We start from the raw sequence: 27,949 nt of genomic DNA on the forward strand, positions 1-27,949 counted from the left end.
AGACTCTGATTTTAATAATCTACAATCTGTTTTTGTTTTGTTTTGTTTTGTTTTGTTTTTTAAGTTGGAGTCTCACTCTGTCGCCCAGACTGGAGTGCAGTGGCCGCTTCCGGCCACCTCAGCCTCGACCTGCTGGCTCCGGCGATCCTTCCGCCTCAGCCTTCCGAGTAGCCTGAATTACAGGCATGCGCTACCACACCCGGCTGATTTTTTTATTTATTGTAGAGATGAGGTCTCGCTGCCCAGGCGGGTCTTGAACCCTCGGGCTCAGGCAATCCACTCACCCCAACCTCCCAAAGGCGTGGATTACAGGCTGAGCCACCCAGCCCGGCTTCATCTACAATCTGACAAACTCAGTATGCTGAAAGATCTGCTGATCTCCCTCTTTATTCAACCTGTTTCTTCTATTTCTGTGGCCCTGAAGCAATAATCTATTCATCCATCCTAGAAATCTGAACACAATTTTTTCTTTCCTACACTTTACACATCTGAACATCACACAATTCTAACTTAGGTCTGTTACCTAAATATCTCCTGAAATTATTCAATTATCTCAAGCCTTGTTTCTACCTCTCTACTCTAGACCACAGCTTGATTACTGCAAGCATATAACTTTTTCTGTACTTCCAGTATGCCATAGTAATCTTAGCTGTTCTTGTCACAAAAAGAAAAGTAACAATGTGAGATGACACATATGTTCTTCTGTTTCACTATATTGACCATTTATCTGTATGTATTCCATAACATCATGTAGTAAACTTCAAATACACACAATAAAATTTATTTTTATAAAAAGAAAGAAGAAACAAGCTATTTTATTTATTTGTTTTTTATTTTTTTGAGTTGGAGTCTCACTCTGTCACCCAGACTGCCACCTGCTCCCGGTCACTGCAGTCTCAACCTGCTGGGCTCCAGTGATCCTTCCACCTCAGCCTTCCAAATAGCTGGAACTATAGGAGTGTGCTAGCATGCCCAGCTAATTTTTGATTTATTGTAGGGATGAGGTCTCGCCAAGTTGCCCAGGCGGGTCTCGAACCCACGGGTTCAGGCAATCCACTCACCTCAGCCTCCCAAAGAACGAGATTACAGGTTGAGACACCGAGCCCGGCTATAAGTTATTTTTATAATTTAGAGTTATCTCTCAAAATGTACATTTGATTATATTTTCTCTAAATTAATGGTTTACCACTGTCCCTAATATTTCTTAGGTGACATTTCTGATTTAAATTCTGCTAAACTCCAACCTCATGCTCTCAGAATAATTTTTGCTTAAACTGGATATCGTTCAGCCTTTTGAAATCTCATGATTTTTATTGTCTCTGCTCTTTATTTTACTTTAAATTTATTTCTGAACATATGTACATAATACTAAGACATGTGTGACAGTTTACAACTCATCAATACATACGTCTTTCAACTTGAAGGGATAATACCATTTTCCAAATGCTGAGAAATAGGCAGTTGACACTACTGAATAGATTTGATCAACTTGAAAAGCATATATAGTGAAATAATTTAAAAATTGAGGACAGACTACCGAATAATACCAAATTTAAGAATGAGCAATGTATTGGAAATTAAGAAAGGGAAGAATTTTGAAAACAAGAGTAGTGTTATTACTTTCTTAATGTGCAAAGCATTAAATTTATTACGGATTCATTGCAAACCAATCCTCTGGGATTTTCAACATAATTATAGTACTCTCTCATTGTTAGAGTGTCAAGAGCATATTATTTTCTGTTGATAATGCAAATCAAAAGTGATTAGTATAAAATGTAGATTACCGTTAAGCATTTCTGTAAGTCTGCCAGCCCTGTCATTCTATCATTGCACATATGGGGTTACTCAGGTGAGACCGGCTACACATTGGTTTTTTAATAAACCCAAGCAACATTTTCAATATATGCTCTGGTCAATGACAGTATTTTTTTTCCACTTGATATGCTATATTTACAGAAAATGTAGTCAAACATAATGTCCAACTAAACTATGGTAGTCATTAGGTTAAAAGAAAAAAGGGATATTAATAGGTTTGATTTGCTAATAAAAACTGCAATTAAATAAAAGAATTGAATACTTGTTTAACCAAAATATTAAGTAGCTTTGAATCTAAAATTTGCTTTTAAAAGAGAGAAAGAAATAAAAGATGTAAAAAAAGTTATGTTTATAAGTGTTGAAATGACTGTTCCCATCTTCCACTGAGATTCCTTCTATACTTGCTGTTTAAATGGTATTAGCTTGTAAGCACTTACATTGACCTAAAGGTAATGATATAATCACTAGGAAAGTGAGCACAATCTGCTACTAAACTAATACATACTGCATGTTTACTATTTCAATTGCAGGATAGAAAAATGGAAAACAAAACCATCAGTATCAATTCAATGAATGCTTTTTTTTTTTCTATTGGACTAATGTCTTATTATGAACTTAGTACTTTACAGTTAATTCCGTGTATTTGTCCACTCCTCCAAAATAATACACATATTGTCACTTTTTTTTTTAAGATGTGGGGTACAATTCAGTTTTAGTTATACAAATGTTCATTATGCAGGTACCCTTGTTGATGAGGTATGACCCCCTCTGCTGGCAGTTTCCCTCAATTGCCAATCCCATCCTCCCTTCCCTAGCAGTTTCCGACTACTGCCAATCCCTTTCTTATAGTATTATGATAATTGTTCAAGGTCCACTTATGAGTGAACATATGGTACTCTGTTCTTTGTTTCTGTGATAGATCACTGATTAGGATAGATTCTAAATTCATCCAAGTTGCTGCAAAATCTGTTTTTCCTTCTTTATGGCTGCATAATATTCCATTGTGTATATGTACCAACTTTTTTTTGAGTTGGAATCTCACTCTGTCACCCAGACTGGAGTGCAGTGACTACTCCTGACCACCGCAGCCTTGACCTGCTGGGCTCCGGTGATCCTTCCGCCTCAGCCTTCCAAGTAGCTGGAACTACAGGCGCGCGCTACCATGCCTGGCTAATTTTTGATTTACTGTAGAGATGAGGTCTTGCCAAGTTGCCCAGGCAGGTCTCGAACCCGTGGGCTCAGGCAATCCACTCACCTCAGCCTCCCAAAGGCACGGGATTACAGGTTGAGCCACCAAGCACGGCTTGTACCACATTTTTTATCCATGCTTCCATGGGCAGCATGGTTGATTCCACGTTTTTGCTATTGTGAATAGAGCTGCAACAAACATGTGTGTGCAGGCATATTTTTTGTAGAATGATTTGCATTACTCTAGGTATATTCCCAGTAGAGGATTGCTGGGTCTTATGAAAGGTCAATTTTTAGTTTTTTCAGAAATCACCACACTGTCCTTCAAAGAGACTGCATTCCCACCAGCAGTGTAGAAGCGTTATATTGTCGCTTTCATTAAATAAATTACTTCAAATTGACTTTTTTGCTAATTGGTAGTTGACTTTAAGATAATTTCAAAGCATTACGCATAGTAGCTTGGTTGCCAAAATATTTTGTGCTCCAAGAACCTTCCATCTAGCTGTAGATTGAGTAGATTGGAGAACTTCATCCCAGCATCTGTAACTCCCCATTATAGTTCCCCACAAGAATGACCGAAATATGACCTTGGAAGACTGAGAAACTAATTGTTTCTTTATTTGTACTCTAGTATTTTTCACTTCACATGCACTTAAAAATATATACTTAAATCTGCTTTCTAATTACAACTTCCCAGAATTGAGTGTCCTATGCAGAAAATAGCAGTATTATTCTGGCTTTTAACACACTTAAGCATTTTTATTGTGCTGAGTTTTCCTTCTTCTTTGTTTACTTTCTTTTGCAAACATATTTAATGACTAATTGCCATTTCAGCTTTTTAATCTTAATTGCTACACATTTAGAGACATGTGTCATTAAAGCTTTAGCAGATAAGACATTTGCTCAAACAATATTTTCATTTTACTGTCCTCACGTAGCTTTTTCAAAATGGCATTCTTATTAACCTAAGTACTTACTTTCTTGAGACTCAAACAATAATTTATATCAAAGATCCAAAGTCCTATCTTCTTTGTCTTAAACATTAAAAACTTGTATTTTAGAAGAAAAGTGAAACAATTTATTTCTCAGCACCAATACATGGTAGAAATGCAAAGACTATTGCTTTAACAATGATAAATACAATTTTAATTTCTCCCAGGACTCTTTCATTTAATGAAATTCAATATGCAAATGTTTCATTTTTTGAATTATAAAGTCAGCAACAGTTTATTTTCTAGTATATGTACATGTACCATTTTAAATTTATGCATTACAACTTATTTTTTAATTGGCAAATAAGAAATGTATCTATTTATAGTACACAATGTGATGTTTTGATTTATGTATACATTGTGGAATGGCTAAATCAAGTTAATTAACATATTATTTGCCTCACATACTCCATATTTTTTAATTAGAAAACTCAGCAGTTTTCAAGCATACAGTATATTGTCTTTAGAGTCACCATGTTGTACAAAGGATATTGAATTTACTTCTGTCTAACTGAAATTATGAATCTTTTTACTACCAATATCTCCCCTTGAATGAACTTGGAGCATACTACATTAAACCAGACACAAAAAGACAAACACTACAAGATCTCACTTATACTGAATTCTAAGAAAGAAAAATTCATGGGATAAGAGTTGAATCATACTTTCATACTGTAGGGAATAGTATTAACTATATATGGATCAAAGTGTCACCTATGTCATAGGTAATTTGAGTATTGTGGTCTTCTCCATCCACTAAGAGAAGAATCCCACTGAAAAAGACTTTGCTTTCTTAAGTCCTTCATTGGTGAGGAAAGCACTGACTCAATTCTGTCAGAAACAACATTTTAATTGTAAGTGACTATCTTCACCTTCTCTTTACTACCTTTATATTTCATAAGCATTCATTTTAGAAATTAAAATTACTGTTTGTGTAGAACTACATTACTGCTTAGCACTAATTATGCTTATTAAGAAAATAGCAATAACTAGCATCTGTAAACCATGTCCACATACACAATTGACTGTAATTCTGCAGGAAAGATGAGCATGTGTGCTTAATCTTAGGGTTTGTGTGTGTGTGTGTGTGTGTGTGTGTGTGTGTGTGCACGCGCGCACATGCGCATGCACATGCAAGTGTGCACATTTATGTATGAGTTTGCTAATTTTCATTTCATATGTAGGAAAACATTATACTTTGAGACTATATTTATTGTCATTTATTCTACATGAAAACATAAAAATCTCTACTTAGTACATTTTGCATAGCAAGATAAATTAATATCACCATTCATTTTTGGAAGTGATGGGCATAGAAAGCTCAAATAAAGGGTGCCTTAGAAAGCAATGATTGGCCATGACAACTGACAGCTTGATGGCAATAGTGTTCCTTGGGAATGAATTCTTTGTATCTTGTTTTAATTAAAATGGAAACATGTGGCATCCTAACAGGTAGAACATGTATGCAGTCCATAGCTTGCTTTCTTACATGAAAATATGAAGATCTCTTCAGGTAAATCATAATAATTAATGCTATCAGAGAAAGTTAAAGTCCATTTTTCATGTTAAAAGTTTTTGTTTATTGCTGAAGAAAATTTAAGTTCATAGTAAATAGAAAACAAAATAATAATGTCTTATACTTCTGAAAAAATTATGCATTTGAAATGTATTTGCAGGTGGTGTGAGGAAGATGGTAGTCAAGCCAGTCAGACTATGTGAATCCCAGTGTGAGTAAGTGTGTGTAAAATTTTATGTATGTGTCGGTGAGTGAGTGGGCGTGTACATGGCTGGCTAAGTGAGGGCTCTGGAGCAAGCAGCCAGGGCTCTCCTGGTGCAGCAGCTCTGCTTAGACCCCAGCAATTCCTGGGACACAGAAACCAAGAACCAGTTTGTTTTTTTAATCAACAAAACCCTTCCTGGGAAGAAGATGCTGGGAGACACTGACTACATGGGTGTTCATGAGCAAGTGGTCAGAGCCCTTCTGGTGAAGCAGTGGTGCTGTAGCTTCTCTGCTTTGTCCCTAGTGTTTCACAGGTTGCAGAAGCCAAACATCATTTTTTTTAACTGACAAAACTTTTCCTGCAAAGAAGCAGCAAGGAAAGACTACAGGCTCCAGGCTCTGCCTCACTACTTCAGAGCTTGGCTGGACAATGGAAACAAGGGCTGCAGAGAGAGCCCAGAGGCAGAGTTCCACTAAAGAAGAAAAAAGAGAAAACCCACCACCATCTTGAAAACGGGGCAGGAAAGTGCTATGACTTGCTCACTATGGAGCAACACACCCAAACTCTGTGACCAGTGAATCAAATACTCAGGGGTTGATCATGACCCAGATGTAATATCCTGAAAGCACAAACTTCAGTGGGACAGGACAAGTGCTGAGTCTCAGGTGACCCACCCCCTACCCTGATTCAGCCACAGGGCAAAAGGTGTGGCCAGGAAAGGATGAGGAAGATCTCCGAAGAGATCAGTGTCCTGTTTCAAAATAGAACAAATCCAGATTCCGTATTAGGAAAGAACAGAGGACTAAGCAAACATCAGAAGTGAAAACCTGTTCCACTGTCCCTGAATAATGGAACTGAAGAGAAAAGCAAGAGCTCTGTCACAGATGAGGAAAAATCAAAGAAATGCTACAGGTAATTTCAAATTTAACAAAGAGAAAATGCCTGAAAAATTAGACTTTGTAGCCCAAACAATGGAAGTCACCAATGACTGGCCCCAGAATATGACAGGGTTTAGGGAATGAAAGAAAAGAGTGAATAAGACTCAAGAAAGACAAGACACAATACTGAAAGAATTTGTAATAGAGATTTTGGTGATAAAATATTTCATCCAGGAAATAAATAACAAGATGACAAGCATGGAAAGCATAATTAATCTAGTAGAAGAAGAATCTCAGAACTCAAAGACCAGAACACGGAATTAATCTGATATATAAAAAGCATAGAAAGAAAACTCAGAAAGATAGAAAAAAAGCCTATAAGAGATGTGTGATTATATCAAGAGACTGAACCTCTGCCTGACTGGTATCCCAGAAAATGAAAGAGAAATGGAGACCACCATAGAGCAAGTATTCTAGGAGGCTATCCAAGAAAAATTTCCCCATCTCACTAGAGATGTGACCAGCCAAACACAAGAGATACAGAGAACCAGCATAAGACATCAAATGAGAAGACCATCTCCTAGACATATAGTAATTCACCTACACAAAGTAGGCACAAAAGAAAAAATCCTAAGGCAGCAAGAAAGAAAGTTCAGACTACCTACTGGGAAAAAACAATCAGAATAGCCTCAGATCTATTGGCAGAAACACTACATGCAAGAAGAGACTGGAGTCCAACTTTCAAAATCCTCAAAGATAAACAATTTCAATCAAAAATTTCCTACCCAGACAAGTTAAACTTCATCAGTGATGGAGAATTAAAATCCTTCCCAGACATCCAATCCCTAAGAGATTATGTAGCTTCCAGACCAGCCCTATAGGAGACACTTAAAAAGGTATTAAGCACAGAAGAAAGAAAAAAGAATGGCCACACAGTTCCCAAGAGAGCAGCAGAGCACAGAATCAACAGAGAATATAGTGCAACAAGAAACTTGAAAACACACACATACATCAACCCCAAAGTCAAAAGAAAATAAGCAAACAAACAACTTTATAAGAACCTCATGACACAAATAAACAATCACATTTCAACAATCAATCTGAATGTGAATGGGCGAAATGCACCACTGAAAAGACACAAAATGACGAACTGGATAAAAAACCATGACCCAATTACTTGCTGTATCCAGAAAACTCATCTCACCAGAAGGGACACACACAGACTCAAAGTTAAGGGATGGAAAACAAGATTCCAGGCAAATGGATCACAAAACAAGGCAAGAGTTGCGATCTTAATATCAGACAAAATAATCTTTAAGCTATCAAAAGTTAAAAAAGATATGAAAAGACAGTGCATAATGCTAAAAGTTTCAATTCATCAACAATAAATATTCATCTTAAACATATATTCAACCAACACAGGAGTGCCAGCATTTATAAAGTAACTACTAAATACACTAAGAAAAGATATTGACTCTAACACTATTATAGCAGGGAACTTGAATATCCCACTAACACCCCTAGATAGATCATCAAGGCAAAAAATCAACAAGGAAATCCAGAACCTAAACTTGATACTATACCAAATAAACTTAAGATACCTATAGAATATTCCACCCGACAACCACAGAATATACATCCTACTCATCACCACATGGAACATACTCCAAAATCGATCACATCCTTGACCATAAATCAAGCATAAACAAATTCCTTAAGGTTGAAATATTGCCATGCACCTTCTCAGACCACAGTGGAATAAAAATAAATATCAACACCAATAAAATGTCTTCAAAATCTACAAAGAAATGGACACTAAGCAGCATAATGTACAACTACTGCATCAACACTGAAATTAAAACAGAAAATAAAATATACTTGGAAATAAATGAAAATAAAGAAATAGCTTACCAAAACCTCTTAGATGTCATGAAAACTGTCCTAAAAGGAGAATTTTTATCTCTACGAACACACATTAAGAAAATGGAAAGATCACAAGTTGACAGCCTTATGAATCACCTAAGGGAGTTGGAAAGAGAAGACCACCAGAACCCTAACTTTAGCAGAAGAATACAAATCACCAAAATAATAGCCCAAATATGGTATATAGAAGACAAAAATATCATAGAAAACATCAACAAAAAAAAGCTGACTCTTTGAAAAAATTAACAAGATTGATGGATCCCTAGACAGAATGACCAATAGAAAGAGAGAAAAAGCCTAAATAAACACACTCAGAAATACAAAAGATCAAATCAAACTGACCCTGAAAAAATACCAAAGATTATCAGAGATTATGTGCACACCTATATGGAAACAAATTTAATAACCTAAATGAAATGGAGGACTTCTGACATCACACAACCTTCCCAGGTTGAAACAAGAAGACATTGGCACACCAAACAGACCAATAACAACCCAGGAAATTGACTCTGCCATAAGAAAACTATCTACAAAAAAAAAAAAAAAAAAAAAAAGCCCTGTGTTGGAAGGCTTTCCAGCAGAATTCTAAAAAAGGTACAAGGTGGAGCTGATACCAATCATACTGAAAATATTCCAGGCAATTGAGAAAGATGGAATTCTCTCCAAATCATTTTACAAAACTAACATCACACTGATACCCAAACTGGGTAAAGATCAACAAAAAAGGAACTACAGGCCAATATTCCTTATGAATGTAGATGCAAAAATCTTCAACAGGATTCTAGCAAATAGGATCCAAAAACACATCTCAAAAATCATCTACCATGCCGAAGTAGGCTTCATTCCCAGGATACAGGCTGGTTCAAAATCTGCAAAACCAAAATGTAATGAAATACATCAAAAGATGTAAAAAGAAGAATCACCTGATTATATATTTAGATGCAGAAAAGTTTTTTTTATAAAATCCAACATCCCTTCTTGATTAAAAACTCACAAACACCTAGGTATAGAAGAAACATAACTCAAAATAGTAAGCAGCATCTACAATAAATTCACAGCTAGTATATTGTTAAACAGACAGAAACAGGAAAAAATTTCTCCAGAAAACTGGAACAAGACAAAGCTGTCCACTTTCACCTATTCTGTTCAACATTGTATTGAAATTGATGCTAGAAGAATTAGACAAGAAAGGGAGATCAGGGCTATCCAAATAGGAAAAGAGGAAGTCAAATTATCTCTCTTTGTAGATGATATGATTCTATAACTCCAAAATCCAGGAGAATCTGTCAAAAACCTGGTTGCACTGATAAAGGATTTTGGTAAAGTCTCCGGGTACAAAATAAATGTGCAAAAGTCATTTGTATTCTTATACATCAAAAATAAACAGGCAGAGAACCAAATAAAAAGCACAATCCCATTCACAATAGCCACACAAAAAAATGACATACCTCAGTATCTCCTAGCCAGAGAAATGAAAGACCTTTACAATGAAAATTACAAAACACTACTCAAAGAAATCCAAGAAGATACAAAAAAAGGGAAAAATATTCCATGCTCATGGATAGGAAGAATCAACATTGTTAAGATGTCCATTCAACCAAAGGCAATCTACAGATTCAGCACAATACCCATTAAATTGCCAACATAATTCTTCTCAGACCTGGAAATGACAATACAGAAATTCATGTGGAAACACAAATGACCACGAATAACAAAAATAATCCTTAACAAAAGAAACAAAGCAGGAGATGTCACAATTCCAAACTTTAAACTTTACTGTAAGGCTACAGTAATCAAAATAACCTGGCACAAGAACAAGAATATGGGTCAATGAAACAGGATCGAGATCCCAGAAGTAAGGCCTCAATTTCTCTACCAACTCATCTTTGACAAATCCTCCAACAACAACCACTGGGGAGAGGAGAACCTAGTAAATGGTGCTGGGAAAACCGATTGATCCTATGTAGAAGATTGAAACAGGACCCCTGCCTATCACCATACATAAAAATTAACTCCAAATGAATCAAAGACCAAAATGTAAAACCTCAAACTATAAGAATCTTAGAAAATGCAGGAGACACCCTTATGGGAATTGGAATTGGCAATCAATTCCTGATTAAAATCCCAAGTGTCCATACCATAAGAGATACAACAGACAAGTGGGACCACATCAAACTGACAAGCTTCTGCAAAGCAAAGAGTGGGGAGACAGTCCACAGAATGGGGGAAAAAAATTTGCCAGCTGTATATCTGACCACAGACTAACATCTGGGTTCGTTATGGAAGTCAAATGTGCCAAAGGAAAAAAACCAAATAGCCCCATTAAAACGTGGGCAAAAGACATGAACAGAAATTTCTCAAAAGAAGATATACAGGCAGCCAACAGACACATGAAAAAGTTCTCAGCCTCACTCATCATCAGAGAAATGCAAATCAAAACCACATTGAGATACCACCTAATCCTAGTAAGAATGACTATCATTAATATAACAAACAACAACAGATGATGGCTTGCAAGAATGCAGAGTTAAAGGGATGCTTCTACTCTGCTGGTGGGAATACAAACTAGTGCAACCTCTTTGTAAGACAATGTGATGATTTCTAAAAGAATTAAAAATTGACCTTCCGTATGACCCAGAAATCCCCCTTTTGGGAATATACCCAGAGGAACTCAAGTCATTCTACCAAAAGGATACCAGCACCTGCATGCTTCTGCCAGCTCTATTCACAATAGCAAAAATGTGGAACTAGTCATGCTGCCCATCAAAGTTGGACTAGATTTAAAAAATGTCATACATATACACAATGGAATATTATGCAGCCATAAAGACAAACATATGGATTTTGCAGCAACTTAGATGAATTTAGTGTCTATCATACTAAGTGATTTATCACAGAAACAAAGAACAGAATACCATATATTCTCACTCATAAGCAGACCTTGAACAATTATCATAATACTATAAGAAAGGGATTGGTAGTAGTGGGAAACCACCAGGGAAAGGCATAGGATTGGCAGTTGAGGGAAATTGCCAGGGGAAGGAGGGGCCTACCTCATCAACAAGGACACCTGCATAATAAACATTTATAGACCTAATCCTGATTTGTATCCCACATCTTTAAAATAAAGAAAAACAGTGTATTTGCTAGATTCAGTCTCTAAGACCAGAATTCAGAAAGGATCCCAGATTAAATAACAACGAGCCACTTGCTAACTCCAATGGATGAACACTTCATGGACAAAGGATTGTATTAAGAGACAATACAATAATAAAATAGTAATTGTATTATTTTCCATATTTATTTGCTCTTTATAAAAAGAAGAAGAGACGATTCTGCAGATACCAAAAACGATATATAGCATTAATAACATTATGTGTGAAAGCTATGCTGTTTGTGGAGGATCTGTAATTATTATACTAGAAACTAGTTTGCATAAAAACACTGCATTATTTAGCTCTACAGAAGTAATTACACAAATATTTTTCTAATTACTTTCTATTGTCCCATAAATGGACTATATAATCAAAATTCCCACTCTGGTTAAATTCCTTTTTCTAGTATATGCTTTTTAAATTATAACTAGCAATGAAAAATAACCTGTAAAAATGGCAAAATGTTTGAATTAGGATAAATTTCTAAAAAACACTCAAAGTATTTTATCTTACAAATTCACATACATATTTAGTAGACAGTGACAATACATATTTTTATATTTTCATATAAATGCATAAATGTATTAATTTATATGTATATATTTTCTAATATAAATTTTACACAAAAGGAAAGAAGTATGAATTCAATCTAGTACAATGGGATACAGCTATCTCTTTCTTATAAAAAGGAAAATGATAAACATCACTTTATCAATATATATGTTAATTCAAATAAAGACATAATAGGTAAAACTTGGACTATACAAATAGAAAGCCACAGTCAACTTGAAAAATAGGTTATGGTTTGAGCATTTTCTATACCATTGGTCAGCTATTGTTTTTCACAGAAGGCCAGATAATAAATAATTTAGACTTTGCAAGGAAAATCACATATACTTTGAGGCTATGACTGAAGCAGTCATTTACAATATACAAATGCATGATAGATTTGTGTTTACATGAGATACAAAATAGGGAAGGGCCTAGAATTTCTTTTACAGAATATATTTTTCTAATCTGTATGCATTAAATTCCAAATAAGTAATCTTATCAAATTACTGAATCAACTAAATAGTTACTAATTTAATCTTATGGTTTGATTTGTTGTGCTAGTTACATTTTATATATATTTTTTTGAAAATGGTGAAATTACTAACAGGCTCAGAACATTTTAGTCAAAAATTGATTGAAAGATGGAACTCTCCCTAAATCATTGTATGAAGCTAACATCACATTGATATCTAAACCAGGTAAAGATCCAACAAAAAAGAGAACTACAGGCAAATATCCTTGATGAACATAGACGCAAAACTTTTCAATAAGATATCAGTAAATCTGATCCAACAACACCTCTCAAAAATCATCCAACATGACCATATAGGCTTCATCCCCAGGATCCAGGACTGGTTCAACATCGGCAAGACCATAAATGTAATTAAATACATCAACTGATATAAAAATAGGAATCACATGATCATATCATTAGATGCGAAAAAGTTTTTGGTAAAATCCAGCATCCCTTCTTGATAAAAACCCTTGAACACCTAGGAATAGAGGGAAACATACCTCAAAACAGTAAAAGCCATCTGCAATAAACCCAAGCCAACACGTTGCTAAATGGACAGAAAGTGGTAGTATTTCTCCTGAGAACTGGAACAAGACAAGGCTGCCCACTCTCAACCCTCCTGTTCAACATAGCATTGGAAGTCTTACCTAGAGCAATCAGATAAGAGAAGAAAACCAGGGGTATCCAAATAAGAAAAGAAGAAATCAAGTTACCCCTTTTTGCTGATGATATGATCCAAACCTTGAAAATTCAAGAGAATTTGTCAAAAAAACCTCCTTGCATTGATAAAGGACTTTGGCAATGTCTCAGGGTACAAAATGAACATTCAAAAGACAGTCACATTCTCATACACCAACAACAAACAGGAAGAGAGCCAAACAAAAAGTACAATCCCATTCACAATACACACACACACACACAAACACACACACACACACACACACACACAAAGAAATATCTTGGCATCTTTGTAACCAAAGAAGTGAAAGAACTTTACAATGAAAACTACAAAACACTTCTCAAAGAAATTCAAGAATACACAAAGAAACTGAAAAATATTCCATGCTCATGGATTGGAGGATTCAATATTGTTAAGATGTCCATCCTACCAAAGACAATCTACAGATTCAACGCAATAACCATTAAATTACCAACATCATTCTTCTCAGACCTGGAAACAGCAATACAGAATTTCATTTGGGAACATAAAAGACCACAAATAGTCAAAACAATTCTTAGTAAAAGAAACAAAGCAAGAGGTATCACACCTGTAGACTTTAAACTTTACTATAAGGCTACAATAATCAGAACAGCCTGGTCCTGGTACAAGAACAGGCATATGGGTCAATGGAACAGGATAGAGATTCTGGAAACAAAACCTCAATTTCTCAACCAACTCATTTGACAAACCCTCCACTGATAATCACTGGAGAGGGGAGAATCTATTCAGTAAATGGTGCTGGGAAAACTGGCTGGTCATGTGCAGAAGAAAGAAACAGGTCCCCTACCTATCACCATACACAAAAATCAACTCTAAATGGATCAAAGACCTAAATGTAAAACTCCAATCTTTAAGAATCTCAGAAAATGTTGGAGACACCCTTATGGAAACCAACTGCATATCCGACAGAGGCCTAACATCCAGGATTCACAAGGAACTCAAATGTGCTGAAAGGAAAAAAACAAATAGCCCCATTAAAAAGTGGGCAAAAGACATGAATAGAGAGTTCTCAAGAGAAGATATATGGGCAGTAAACAGATATATGAAAAAAATGCTCAGCCTTACTAATCATCAGAGACATGCAAATCAAAATCACATTGAGATGCTATCTAACTCCAGTAACAATGGCCATCATTAAAAAAAACAAAAACCAATAGATGTTAATAAGGATGCAGGAAAAAGGAACACTTCTATGCTGTTGATGGAAATACAAATTAGTTCAACCTCTATGACAAACAGTGTGGTGATTCCTAAAAGAACTAGCAGTTGACCTTCCATATAATCCACCATTCCCTTTTCCTGGAATATACCCAGAGGAACTTAAGTCACTCTAAAAAATAAAAATAAAAATAAAATAATAATAACACCTGCACATGCATGTAAATTGCAGCACAATTTACAATAGCAAAAACACAGAACCAACTGTGTTGCCCATTGAAACTGGACTGGATAATAAAAGTGTGGTACATATACACAACGGATATTATGCAGCCATAGAAAAGAACAAAATTATTGATTTTATAGCAACTTGGATGAATTTAGAGTCTATACTCAGTGATTTATCACAGAAACAAAGAGCTGAGTACCGTATGTTCTCACTCATAAGTGGACACTGAAATTTACCATAATACTACAAGAAAAGGACTGGCAATAGTATTTTTCTTTGTCAGGAGAGGAAGGGCAGGGGCACCTAACATTAATAAGGGTACCTTATCTCAAACCAGGCAAAGTGTGGACCAATGCTAAGTCCAAACTTTACCTGTATGGTGACCACTTGTATAGTTAATCCTGAATTGTACTCCACATCTTTAAAATAAAATAAGTTAAAAAACAAAAACAAGCTGGGCTCGGTGGCTCAACCTGTAATCCTGCGCCTTTGGGAGGCTGAGGTGAGTGGATTGCCTGAGCCCGCAGGTTCAAGACCCGCCTGGGCAGCAAGACCTCATCTCTACAATAAAACCAAACAAAAAAATCAAAAAATCAGCCGGGCATGGTAACACGCTCCTGTAATTCTGGCTACTCGGAAGGCTGAGGTGGAAGGATCACCAGAGCCCAGCAGGTCGAGGCTGTGGTGTCTGGGAGCGGCCACTGCACTCCAGTCTGGGCAACAGAGTGAGACCCCAACTCAAAAAAAAAAAAAAAAAACCCAAAGAATTACTACATTTTTAAAAAGAAAATCATTTGTATTTTTGCATAGAAATTGAACTCACAACTCTATTGTGCATACACTTTTTTAAAAAGTTACATATTCATAATATTTAAAAAGTCAATTTAAGAGATAGTCAAGATTTTTTTTAGTACTGAAAGGGTAATTCTTAGGGTAAATAATGCTCATTTCTGTAAAGCACAAACTCTCTCAGTCTTAGTGGCTTAGTACAATAAAATCTTTATGTACTTTTTTTGTACAATGTTCCTGGTCTACAGACACCTTTTTGCATAAGAATTAAGGGACTTACTGTTTCATCTTCTGGATTTTCTCTAGTTTTTCAGGAATCTCCCTTACAACAAAAATAAAGATCAAAAAAGGAGTGAGATGGTGTGAGATATTTTTATGGACTAGATTGAAAGATAAAAACTATCCGGGCTTGGTGGCTCAGCCTGTAATCCCGCGCCTTTGGGAGGCTGAGGTGACAGGATTGCCTGAGCCTGCGGGTTTGAGACCCGCCTGGGCAGCGAGACCTCATCTCTACAATAAATCAAAAAAATCAGCCGGGTGTGGTAGCGCATGCCTGTAATTCCGGCTACTCGGAAGGCTGAGGCGGAAGGATCACTGGAGCCCAGCAGGTAGAGGCTGCGGGGGCCGGGAGCTGCCACTGCACTCCAGTCTGGGCAACAGAGTGAGACTCCAACCCAAAAAAAAAAGAAAGATAAAAACTTCCATCCATTTTCTATTGGTTGGAATTCAGTCACATGACCTGTCTCATTCATATGCAAGATAATTAAGAATGTGTCCAGGAGCAAAAGAAAAAGATGAACAAGATGCCAGGTTCTGTTATACAAGGCAAATTTCTAACTAAAAGATGTATAAAAATATAAACTGAATTACAAATGGTCACAAATGTGTTTTTGTATAGTTCAGTGTATTTATACTTTATATTTATTTTTGTAATGTAATTACCAGAAGTATATTATACATTATTAAGCACATGTAGTTTTTAAGTTTAACTTTGATTTTGCTTTTTTAGTTTTATTTATGTGGAATTCTATTGAACATTTTAATGTACTGTACAGATCTAAGGTACTGCCATTAACTGAAGGATTATTCCCCTCATTATAATTAGTTGATTAAAATATTTAGTAGATAGAGGTTAAAAATGTATGATTACCTAAAGTTACCTTCCATGTTTTTCACATTCTGTTTTTCTCTAACGTACATTATTTTATTCAGAAATAATATATCTGTAATCATTTATTTTTAATTAAACTCTTGCTTTAGCATAGTTTTAGATTTACCAAATAGTTGCAAAGATAGCACAAAGAGATCCTGTATACCTTAAAATCAGTTTCCTCTATGTTAATATAGTATGTTACTATGGCACATTTGTCACAATTAATAAAACAATATTGATATATTATTGATAACTGCAGTCCACACTTTATTTGTATTTCTTCAGTATTAAGCTAATGTTTGTTTTCTGGTCCAGGATCTCAGTCAAGATACCGCATTCCTTTTAGTAGTTGTGTTTCCATAGGCTTCTCTTGGCTTTAAAAGTTTTTCAGACTTTTCATGTTTTTGATGACCTTGACAATTTTGAAAATTTGATCAAGTATTTTTTTTTTAGAATGTCTCTCAATTAGAATTTGTCTGATCGTTTCTTGAATTACACTATTTTTAGGGGGAAGACTATAGAAAAAGTGCCATTCTCATCACTTCATATCAAAAGCTATTATTATTAACATGACTTATTACTGTTGATGTTATGAGGAAAGCTTTTTCACCGTAAACTTACTCTTTCCCCCCCACTCCCTTGTTTACATAACATGATCTTTGGAAGGTAGACACTGTGTGTTACCCAAATTTAGGGATAGGAGCTATGTTCCACCTCCTTAAGTGCAAAGTATCAGCATAAATTATTTAGAATTATTCTGTACAACATATTTACATATTATCTCCCATCTATTCAATCATTTATTTTTATCTTTATAGACTCATAGGTATTGATTTTATATTTTGTATTAACAGTCAACCTTCTTATATTTTGTTGCTTAAATTGTTCTCTAATTTTGGTCATTGGGAGCTCCTTTTGTTGGTTTTCTTTGATTTATTCTCATGGTTTTGTTTTTTGGGTACTTTCTTACTCTGGTATTACAAGAGTCTTCATGTTATATTCTATGTTCTAGTACTGTATTCTGCAAGATCGCTAAGGACCTTGGCCTTTTTTATTGAATAATGATATGAGAAATTAAAATATGGGTATTGGAAAAATCTTTGTCATTTTTAGAATAAGTCTAACATTTTATTGAATAGGATTACTTAAACTATTCCCTAAATATTTTTTAAGATACATAATTATATAAGTATGTATTAGCATCCTACTTAAACATAATAAAATATTTCCTATTATAAGATTTATATATGTTAGAAAGCTATTTGAAATTATAATTAGACACTTGATATTATTACTTTTTGGCAAACAATATATTTATTTAACATTTCTCATTAATGTACATTTGATTAAATGAGATAAGTATAGTATTACCTTCATTTGAAAGACAAGAAGACTATATCTTAGTGAGTTCAAATGGATGAAAAATATTTGAATTGAGACACACACTCCAATATTTTTTATATGTAATTTTAAGAAGATACTTTGGAGAGAAGGGTGGAGGCATGTGACAACACAAAGGTCACCTGGTCCGCTACCAGGGAGAGTGAGGGCCAGTTAGAAGCCCAATTTCACTTGCATGCAGCCTACTTATGCAATTAGTCCTCACTTGTACCCCACATCTGTATAATAAAACAAAATAAAATAAAAATATTTTTTAAAAAAATTCAAATCAATTATATTTAGTTGAACAGTTTTAAAATTTCATGGTTAAGAAAAAAATACTAAACTTTGAGATACTATCAATAACTTAGGTTCTATATACCCATTTATATAAAAATGTATTAATATATTAATATTTACTTATATATTTACAAAGGAAAACTGGATTTATTTGGTTTTGGTAAAAATACGACTTAACTGAAGCTAAAAACTATCATTAAATTTGAGATCAAATAAAAATAAACTGTTAATAACTTACTATAAGTTGAGCTAAGTATAACTACATTCAAAGATTAAATAATTAGTTTAGAAAAACCTTGAAATTTTCAAAAAAATGAAAAAAAATCGAAAATGTAACATGATAACATATTAAGCTCATAATGTGTTCCTTACTTTTCACTGCTTCATTTGGTTACATTAGTGACCTTTCAAATAGAAAAATAAGAAGCTCAACTGCTTTAGTGGATAAATAAACAAAGTTTATTTCACTCTAGTTTCTGCCTAAGGGATAATTGGTTGGTCACTTTAGAACTTGACTTTAAGAAAATGAAGGTCTAATAATGTTGTTGGAAGGTTTAAATGAGTTCAGACACGAGACAGAAATGCTGTTTAAAGTTAATTATGTTTGCTCTTCCTTCTCCCATTGTGTTCATTACCTTTAAATGGAGGCGCATATTGGCAGAAGTAATTGCCAGGTTGGTCAATGCAGGTGGCTCCATTCTTGCAAGGTTGTGAAGCACACTCATCTATGTCTATTTCACATCTTGTACCTTTAAAAAATAATTTATAAAGATGTTAAGTTTTAATAAGGTAAGCAGGTGCCAGGTTAGAATTCTTAAATTTGTCCTAGTCTTTTAACCCATTTAGGATAATATCTGAAACTAAATTTATTAGCCAAGAATGTTGCACCATTTACTGTCAGAATCCATTTATTTCAACTTACTATAAACCACAATGACTCCTTTTAGAAGAGTTTGTATTCATCCAAAGTCTGTTTAGATGTGAACTAATTTATCTTTGCTGGGGAGTCTAGAGCTGGTGTATATGTTTCAGATTATCATGATGTAAATCAAATGTTAGGGTAAGGGAAATAAAAAGGGAACAAAAAGAGAAGACTGGTGAATCAATAACATCCTGATGCATGTCCCTGCGTACTAAATGTTCTCTACAAGGTACAGTTGGTAAGTTCTATTTACCAATAAAGTCAGGGGACAGATGCACTTGAATCTACCCATGAGCTCTGTAGATGTAGTGTCATGGAGTCGGGTGATAAGTCACATTTAAAAAAATTAATTTCACAAAATACACTTCCATGGAAATAAAAAAAGAAAAGATCACAGATTTCCCTTAACTATGTAGTCTTTGCTTTTTATTTTTAGCTAGTTTTCTACTTCAGCTTTTTCCTTCACGCTCCACCTGTTGCATTATTTAGATTAATTTCCCGAGTTGAAAAACATAGCCTAAACTGACACTTAGTTGATTCTTATGACTTATGACAGCTACTTTTCTTGCCAATTTATAGCAAGAATAGAAAAATTGACACTGACACAATAACAATTATTCACAAATTATATAAACGAAAATATTTCTTCTATTATTAATTTTTAAAATGTGACATGAATCCAAGGAGGGAAATAGTGACATAATATTATTAGAAATAGAAATGAGCATACTAGTCAGGCAGGCACCGTGGCTCATGCCTAAAATCCCATAACTTTGGGAGGCAGAGGTGAGAGGATTACATGAATCCAAGGGTTCGAGATCAGTTAGGGCAACTTGGCGAGACCTCATCTGCACAAAAAAAACAAAAAAAATCAGCTGAGCATAGCGCATGCCTATAGTTACAGCTACTTGGAAGGCTGAAGCGGAAGGATGGTCTAAGCCTAGCAAGCTGAGACTCTGATGGCCGTGAGCTTGCCACTGCATTCCAGCTTGGAGGACAAAGTGAGACTCCAAATCAAAAAGAAAAAGAAGAAAACATGAACATACTAACTAAATAGAAAATAGTACTATTATCCCCAACAAAATGAAATGTTTGGTGAAAAACATGACATTAGAACATTAAGTTAAACTGAGAAAAAAAGTGAAAATTAAAAATCACATTAGTGATGAATAAATGTTAAACCTTAGATATATGTATTTGCTCATTGTTCTAAAGGATCAACTTTGTGAAAAAAATGCAATTACAAACCCTGATTGATTTACAAAAGCAAAAACATGCATGGTATACTAAATCTATTTCTATGATAATGTAAAGATACAGAAAAATAATGCAGACAAAATTATACATGGAATATTATCCTGAAAAACAATTAATATGCATTTCCATGAGATGAATTGCATCTTCTACAAATGAAGAACAATTTCCATCTAAATTAATCTTCAGGGATGATAGTTTTGATCTGTAAGCATGCCTGCTTTAAATTCATTCTGACATAGGCAACTGGAGGTGCTGTGAAGACCAACACAAGTATCACCATTTGTGCAGGATCACTTGGGCATTCACCCACCTTCATCTCATAGTTATTACTTAGAACATGCAAAGCATTCACTTCATTGTAAATGTGTCACTGATGAAACATGCAAGTAAGACTAAGATTATTTCCAAAAAATATGAGGTATTCAACTTGTCTGCAAATAGTCAACACTCTAACAATATGAAGTAGATACTTTTTTTTAAAAAAGTGTTTTAATGTTGCCACTGTGGCTTTACTCTCTTCTCAGGGAACCAAGAAGAATTCAAAATTCCCATTATTTCCTTACAATTAAAACAAGCTGTTTATGCATGGCCATACAGTGTTAATCAAATTGACTTTCTTTGATGGTTATTCTTTCAAAAACTGCGTGCTGTACACATTTGGATATGGTCTACTATTCATTAAAAAAAGCAACTCAGCTTAACTTTTGTTTAATTAAACAAAATAATTTAAACTAAATTAATCATCATATTTACAAGGTATTTTAGACATTGTTAAAGGAAAATAGAGCAATGTGTTAGTTTGCTTGTTTTTTTTGGTTTGTTTTAGCAAAATGGCTTAAGAAAATACCACGTAGTGGAATTTGTCTTTTGTTTACTTGCTATACTCATCATCTGAACTCCCTTTTATATCTAGAGAATTATCTACTTAATGATTCTTTGACAAAGGTTAGAGATTCCCCTCTCAATATAGAAGGTACAAATAAAAATAAAAGTACAGCCCCTACTCCCCTCAAGTACTCCTAAACATATGTATGCAGTCAAAAACTGATTAATTTGACAAACACTCCGTGGAATTTGAAAAAAGCTGGTGATGCAAGAAAATCGGGGATAGAGGTAGGAAATGATTTTCCTAAAGGTGGTCATATAGCAGAAACCATGCCAATGTTTCAGGGTTATTTGGTGTTATTTTGTGATCAGAGTTGTCTTGTGTCAGTGGCATTCTTCCCTTACTCTAATGTGACATAATATTCAGTGTCCTTTTCTTCCTTTGCTTATGTCAGTTTTCCACATCTGATTCTAGACTTCTACAGGTCCAACAGGTAGCATAATTTTGGTACTCCTTAAATTAAGTCCTTTCTCATTAAATCAGCCTGAGTATATTTCCGGCAACCACAATGAATAACTCTATTACTGAAATGTGTTACGGCTTATTTTTGTCATTGTTATTAAATATTGATATTTCAATTTTACAGAGGAAGCAATCAGGGGGAAAAAGTAAAAAGAGTTTTCAGATATTTGTGGCATATATTATTGATGTCAATAAATCATTAATATTGACCTATATTCAATTTTCCTCTGCTTTCCGTAAAAGAATTAAATACACCATCTTTTGAAGTTAGAAATATTGGTGTATATTTTCTTGATGTCTTTGCTTTCTAGGTAATAGTGTTCTCATAAAATTACTTGGAAAGTGTTCCATCTTTCGTTTTGGAAAGTTTTTTTACATGGCTGTTATTATTTTCTCTTTTAAATATTTGACAGAATGTACCAGCTTAGCTATCTGAACCATTTGGCTTTTTTGTGGATAATTATATTTTGTTATAATTCAATCTCTTGTTTTGTTAGGATAGTTTTTTCCTATTCTTAAATTTTGGAATTTGTGTCTTTCAAGGAATTCTTATATTCCTTCTTAGCTGTCTAATTGTTTCCATAAAATTTTTTATGATATTCCTTTATTATGTTTTACCATTTCTGTAGTGTTTTAAGATCTTCCCTGTTTCATTCCTGTTTTTGATAATGTCTTCTCTTTTCTTAGTCAATTTAGCTGAAAGTTTGTGGGTGTTTTCAAAGAACCAACTATTATTTTCTGTTGTTTTTTTTTTTAATTGAATTCTGTCCTGATTTTGGTTTCCCTCTTTCACTTACTTTGGATATGAATTGCTTTTATTTTTCAAGCTTCTTGATGTACAAACCTAGACTATTGATTTTAGGTTTTTCTTTCTTTCTAATGTAAACAGTTAAAGCTATACATTTCTATTTAACCACGTATACATTTTTACATACTGTTTTCATGTTCATCTGACTCTAAGTTTTCTCGTACTCCCTGTAATATCTTCTTTGACCTATGGATGATTTACATGTGTGTTTTAACTTCAAATATTGGAATATGTCTCATGTCTTTCTGGTATTGGTTTTTAACTAATTTAATTCTGGTTTTGTTTTTAAATATAGTATATTATCCACATGAAATATGCTATGTGTACATTTAAGAGCAATACTTTTTTTGCCATTTATAGGTAGAGTTTTCAATACTGACAGTTAGACAAGTTGGTTGATGTCCGGCTTTTTTATTCATTTGGACAAATGCTCTCCATGTGATGGGAGTGGGCCATAACAGTAGTTTTAGCAGACCAAACCTGAAATTAGCTGCTACAAATATGTTTAAAAAATATAGAAATCTACATTTAATAATTTAAATTAAACTATGATGATAATATGAAATCACAATAGAAAATTTTAAAAAGTTAAATAAAGAGTTCAAAGAAAATTCTATACTAGAATATTCAAATAAGCGTAATGTAAAGTTTCCCAACTAGGCTAAATAACAGATATAAAATGTCAAGGAAATAATTAATATGCTTGAAAATAGATCAATAGAAATTTTATATGATACCTGGAATCTACTAGCACCCACTGGCACACTGAATAATTTTGTACAAGTATCCTTTGTTGCAAATTGTGTAGCTTTTTTGCATTACAAGAAGTCAAATTTTAATCATATTTTTAGTTCCCCGTTTCTATCTTCATTAGTGTATTTTTCTTTTCCAACCCAACATATCTTTTGTGTATTTTCCAAAGTTTTAGCGGTTTTTTTTCTATTTTTATTTCTTTGCATTCAGGGTTTCTTACACTACTATAAACAAGTTCTCTACAATCATAGCTCATGTTCTGACTTTTTAATCAAGTTTTAGGGCTTGTTTCAAATTTAAGCATTGTCATATGGTTACCTCAGATTCAACTTCTCTCAAAACTAAGTATTTCTCCCATTAAAATTTTATTATTTACAGTGATAGAATAATAATATTTGATAATCATTTACTGATATCTCTTTAGGTACAAAATTTAGGATTAATTTTAGATTATTTGTTCCATGTCTCAAAATTTACCGATGAATGTATATTAGTGATTATAACATACCCCAACAAATTTTATTTGCAGATGAAGCTTATTAATATATAAATCTATTTACTATAATTGTGTGTTATTCTTATATTTTGCTTCATAGTCTTTATCAGGTGTCATATCTATAATTTACTTCAAAAACATTTTAGCAAAGTAACAGGGCATAAGTCTTTTTTGAAGACAAATTAGGAAAATAAAGTCACCATATTATTGACATGCTTATGTTCTGCAAAGTAAATGCCATTCAGATAATATATTGATTGCTGTATATCAAATTAAATAAGATTACATGTGGAAAAAAATTGCTGTTTGTTCCATTAAAGACAACAAAACATTCAATCTCAAAATAATTAGAAATATGCCATGTATTTTTTACATATGCCAATATCTGAATGAAAATTTACAATCCAAAATTTAAATTTTTTCATATTTATAAACATATTTATGTATGTTTGGGTTTCATATATTTTATAATAAACTCCAAAATATTTTGACTAAAAATTTTCAATTAAAAAATATATGTATCTATATGTGTGTGTGTGTGTGTGTGTGTGTGTGTGTGTGTTTTTTATGTATATTTTTGGTACAGTAGTTTACTACCTTCTTTATAATTATAAAAATATATACTTAGTTATTTAAAGGCATTTAATTACACATAATAAGTTAAGGATTTCTATGACACACTTAATTCCAATTTCCATACTCTGGAAATTTCTAGACTGCATCAATAAGGCACTATGGAAAGACTCAATATTCAAGAGGAAACAGATTGATGAAGGCACGGTGTCTGAAGCAGACTGGAAATTTCACAAATTTCCATTTGATGAAAGATAATACAAGTAAGAAAAGAAACATAAAGATGAGGAGGCAACAGAAAGGGAGTGATCTTCATGGTTGAGTCTTAGAAACACAATTAATATTCCTTCAGGTTTTTAAGGAAATTCAATGGGCAATAAAAAAAATTTTAGAAAGTATATAACTTTCCTCAGAGAAATGTAGAAAAATACCACATCCACAAAGCAAGAATAAGATAATATATAAAGGAAGTGATTGAAAACTAAAAAGACATTTACATATTAGCAGTATAACTTGTGGAAATAGAATCCATTCTAAGAGTAAGGAAATACAGTGAGAGAAATTTCTAATAATGTGTTACAATATCATTGTGAAGGAAAATTTGAGAGAAAGAAAGAAATGACATATAAGATCAATTCAAGTACTTTCTCATTCAAAGGAATTAGTCAGGAAAAGTAGATAAAAGAGCCATTAAATACTTGATAAACAATCTTACTACAGCATATAACAAACGTGAATTGCTATAAAGGAGCCTAACATATAGCTGATTAAGAGACCTAAATCTAGTTTCGTTATTATAAAATTTAAGAACATCAGGGATAAAAAGAAAAATTTAAATGTTTCTAGAGACAAACTAAAATCATATGACATAATGAAAATAGTAAAAATATAACTTCCTTACAAACATTCTTCAGAAGTGACTTTAAGATATATGCCAGAAAGATTAGAATGATACATTAAAAAACAAAAAAAAGAAGTGCTATACGAAACTAATTCAGGAACTTGGTGACAGGATATCCCATAATAACAGCCGAGATACATCATTTTCCAAATGAGAGATTAAAACTGGTGGACATTGAAGACATTATTGTTAAAGATTATTAATAATTTAAAATTAGATCATTATTTATTTATTACAATTAATTAAGAAACCAATGATAAACTTGAACAGAAATTTTTTAAATGTACAAAAATGGTATGGTTCAGATATAATGCAAACTAAACAAAGATTTGATTTGAATAATTGATTTAGTGTACAATAAAAGGAGCTATTTGGCCCCAAAGCTGGAAATATTGTCCTTCAAATGGACTGGGGGTGCAGAATAGGAAATATAATTCTAGCTTTACTTTGGCAGTGAAGACTATTTACATAAAGCACAGAATACTTCATTATACCTAATATAGTTTAATGTAACATAGCTGAATAATGACAATGTTACACAAAATATAGGTGATAGAGTGTGGTAGGTGGAAATAGTAGATTGGGAGAAAGGTAAATAAAATAGAAAGAGCACCGATAATTTTAATAAAAGTCAAGGTAGATAGAATTTGATTAAGAAATGTAAGTTTAATGAATTATCTATGTTAATGTAGTCAACATAAGAATTAATATTAATAATATAAACTACTGAGAGCAAGTGGGAGGGGGTGGTAGATTAGGCAATTAGTGAGCAAAAAGTTTATTTTTCACAATAGATAATCTCTGTAATTGTATCTCAAATTTCAAAATCGGTGAATGAACAAATCAAAAAAGTAATAGAATAAATATAATAAGGCATATTTTTAAATGTCTGTCTCTTTTAGTGGACTTGAAGCTGGTCTGGAAATCAGTAGCTTTTTATTGGAAGATATTCTGATTTTTGATTTGCAATAGTCAATACTTAATTTTGTTATTTAACTTTTAAAAATATTGCAATAGCCGGGCTCGGTGACTCAGACTGTAATCCCGCGCCTTTGGGAGGCTGAGGTGAGTGGATTGAGTCCGCGGGTTCGAGACCCGCCTGGGCAGCGAGACCTCATCTCTACAATAAATCAAAAAATCAGCTGGGCATGGTAGCACATGCCTGTAATTCCAGCTACTCGGAAGGCTGAGGTGGAAGGATCGCCGGAGCCCAGCAGGCCGAGGCTGCGGTGGCCGGGAGTGGCCACTGCACTCCAGTCTGGGCGACAGAGTGAGACTCCAACTCAAATAAATAAATAAATAAATAAATAAGTAAATAAATAAATAAATAAATAAAATATTACAATACTTTGAATTGCAGCTTGTGAAAATATTTCATCTCATAAAATACTTGAATTTATGTAGACTGAGTATATATAAGGTTAGCTTGAAATTTATGAAAATAACTAGTTCTGTGACTATTATTAAGTAAACAAGAATGTATGGTTCTTGGTTTTATAATAAAAAATACAAAGAAATTAGTCACATTAAACTTCAATTTTAAAATTCAATTTTCTATTATACTGTACATAAATCTTTCTGTAATATACTCATATTTATCCATATTTGATTCTTATAACACTTCATAAAGCTATTCACCTATGCCAAACATGTTTGATATTTAATTCTAACAACCTCATTTCACTGTATTTTGGGGTTCATTCATAATCAATAGTTGAACAAGGCATTTTTTGGTGACCATGATTTTCTACAAAATGATGACTTAGATAGTCACAAAACTATGCATTTAACAAGGAAGAAGTCAGTAAACGTAGAATAAATGAACTCCCTTAGGAAAAATTAAACACTGATGAATTGTGAACTATTCTTATCAATCACTAACAAATTTTAACATATATATATCCCCTAACTCTTGGAAAGCCTGGAGCTGGTATTTCTATTCAATTCAGTTATGAATACAATAGCCTGTATGCTAAAACACTCATGGCATGATCTTCATCTGATGAAAAAAAGATTTTTTCCCCTTAACTGTGAAAAATATTTTATTGTTTCTGTCCATCTCTTTGGCTATTGTTACTATTATTTTTAATTTTTTAATTTTTATTTTAAATGCAGGGGACCTCCATATGCAAGTTTATTATATAGGTATATTGGATGATGTTAAGGTTTGGATCCAGTGAAGCCATCAATCAAGGAGTGAACATAATACCCAATAGGTCGTTTTGAAACCCTCGCTCCCACCCTCCTACCGCAATGCCTGTTGTTTCCATCTTTATGTTCATGTGTACCCAGTGTTAATTTCCACTTATGAGTGAGAGTATGTGGTATTTGATTTTCTGTTTTGTGTTAATTTGCTTTAGAATAATGACCTCCAGCTGTATTTATATTGCTGCAAAGGATATGATTTCATTCTTCTTTAATGG

General features: G+C 33.6%; 1 protein-coding gene across 1 annotated transcript in view; it reads right to left on the reverse strand.

The window, feature by feature from the left end:
• The window catches only part of LOC103274897 (protein eyes shut homolog), an 872,098-nt gene that overhangs the window by 804,208 nt on the left and 39,941 nt on the right, over positions 1–27,949 (reverse strand). Inside the window, 1 exon segment of the mRNA XM_021706071.1 lies at positions 19,104–19,217. Coding sequence (XP_021561746.1) covers positions 19,104–19,217 — 114 coding nt within the window.

The sequence above is a fragment of the Carlito syrichta genome, unplaced genomic scaffold (assembly GCF_000164805.1).
Source record: "Carlito syrichta isolate Samal-C Ts95f unplaced genomic scaffold, Tarsius_syrichta-2.0.1 Scaffold315108, whole genome shotgun sequence".
In the NCBI taxonomy this organism is placed as follows: Eukaryota; Metazoa; Chordata; class Mammalia; order Primates; family Tarsiidae; genus Carlito; species Carlito syrichta.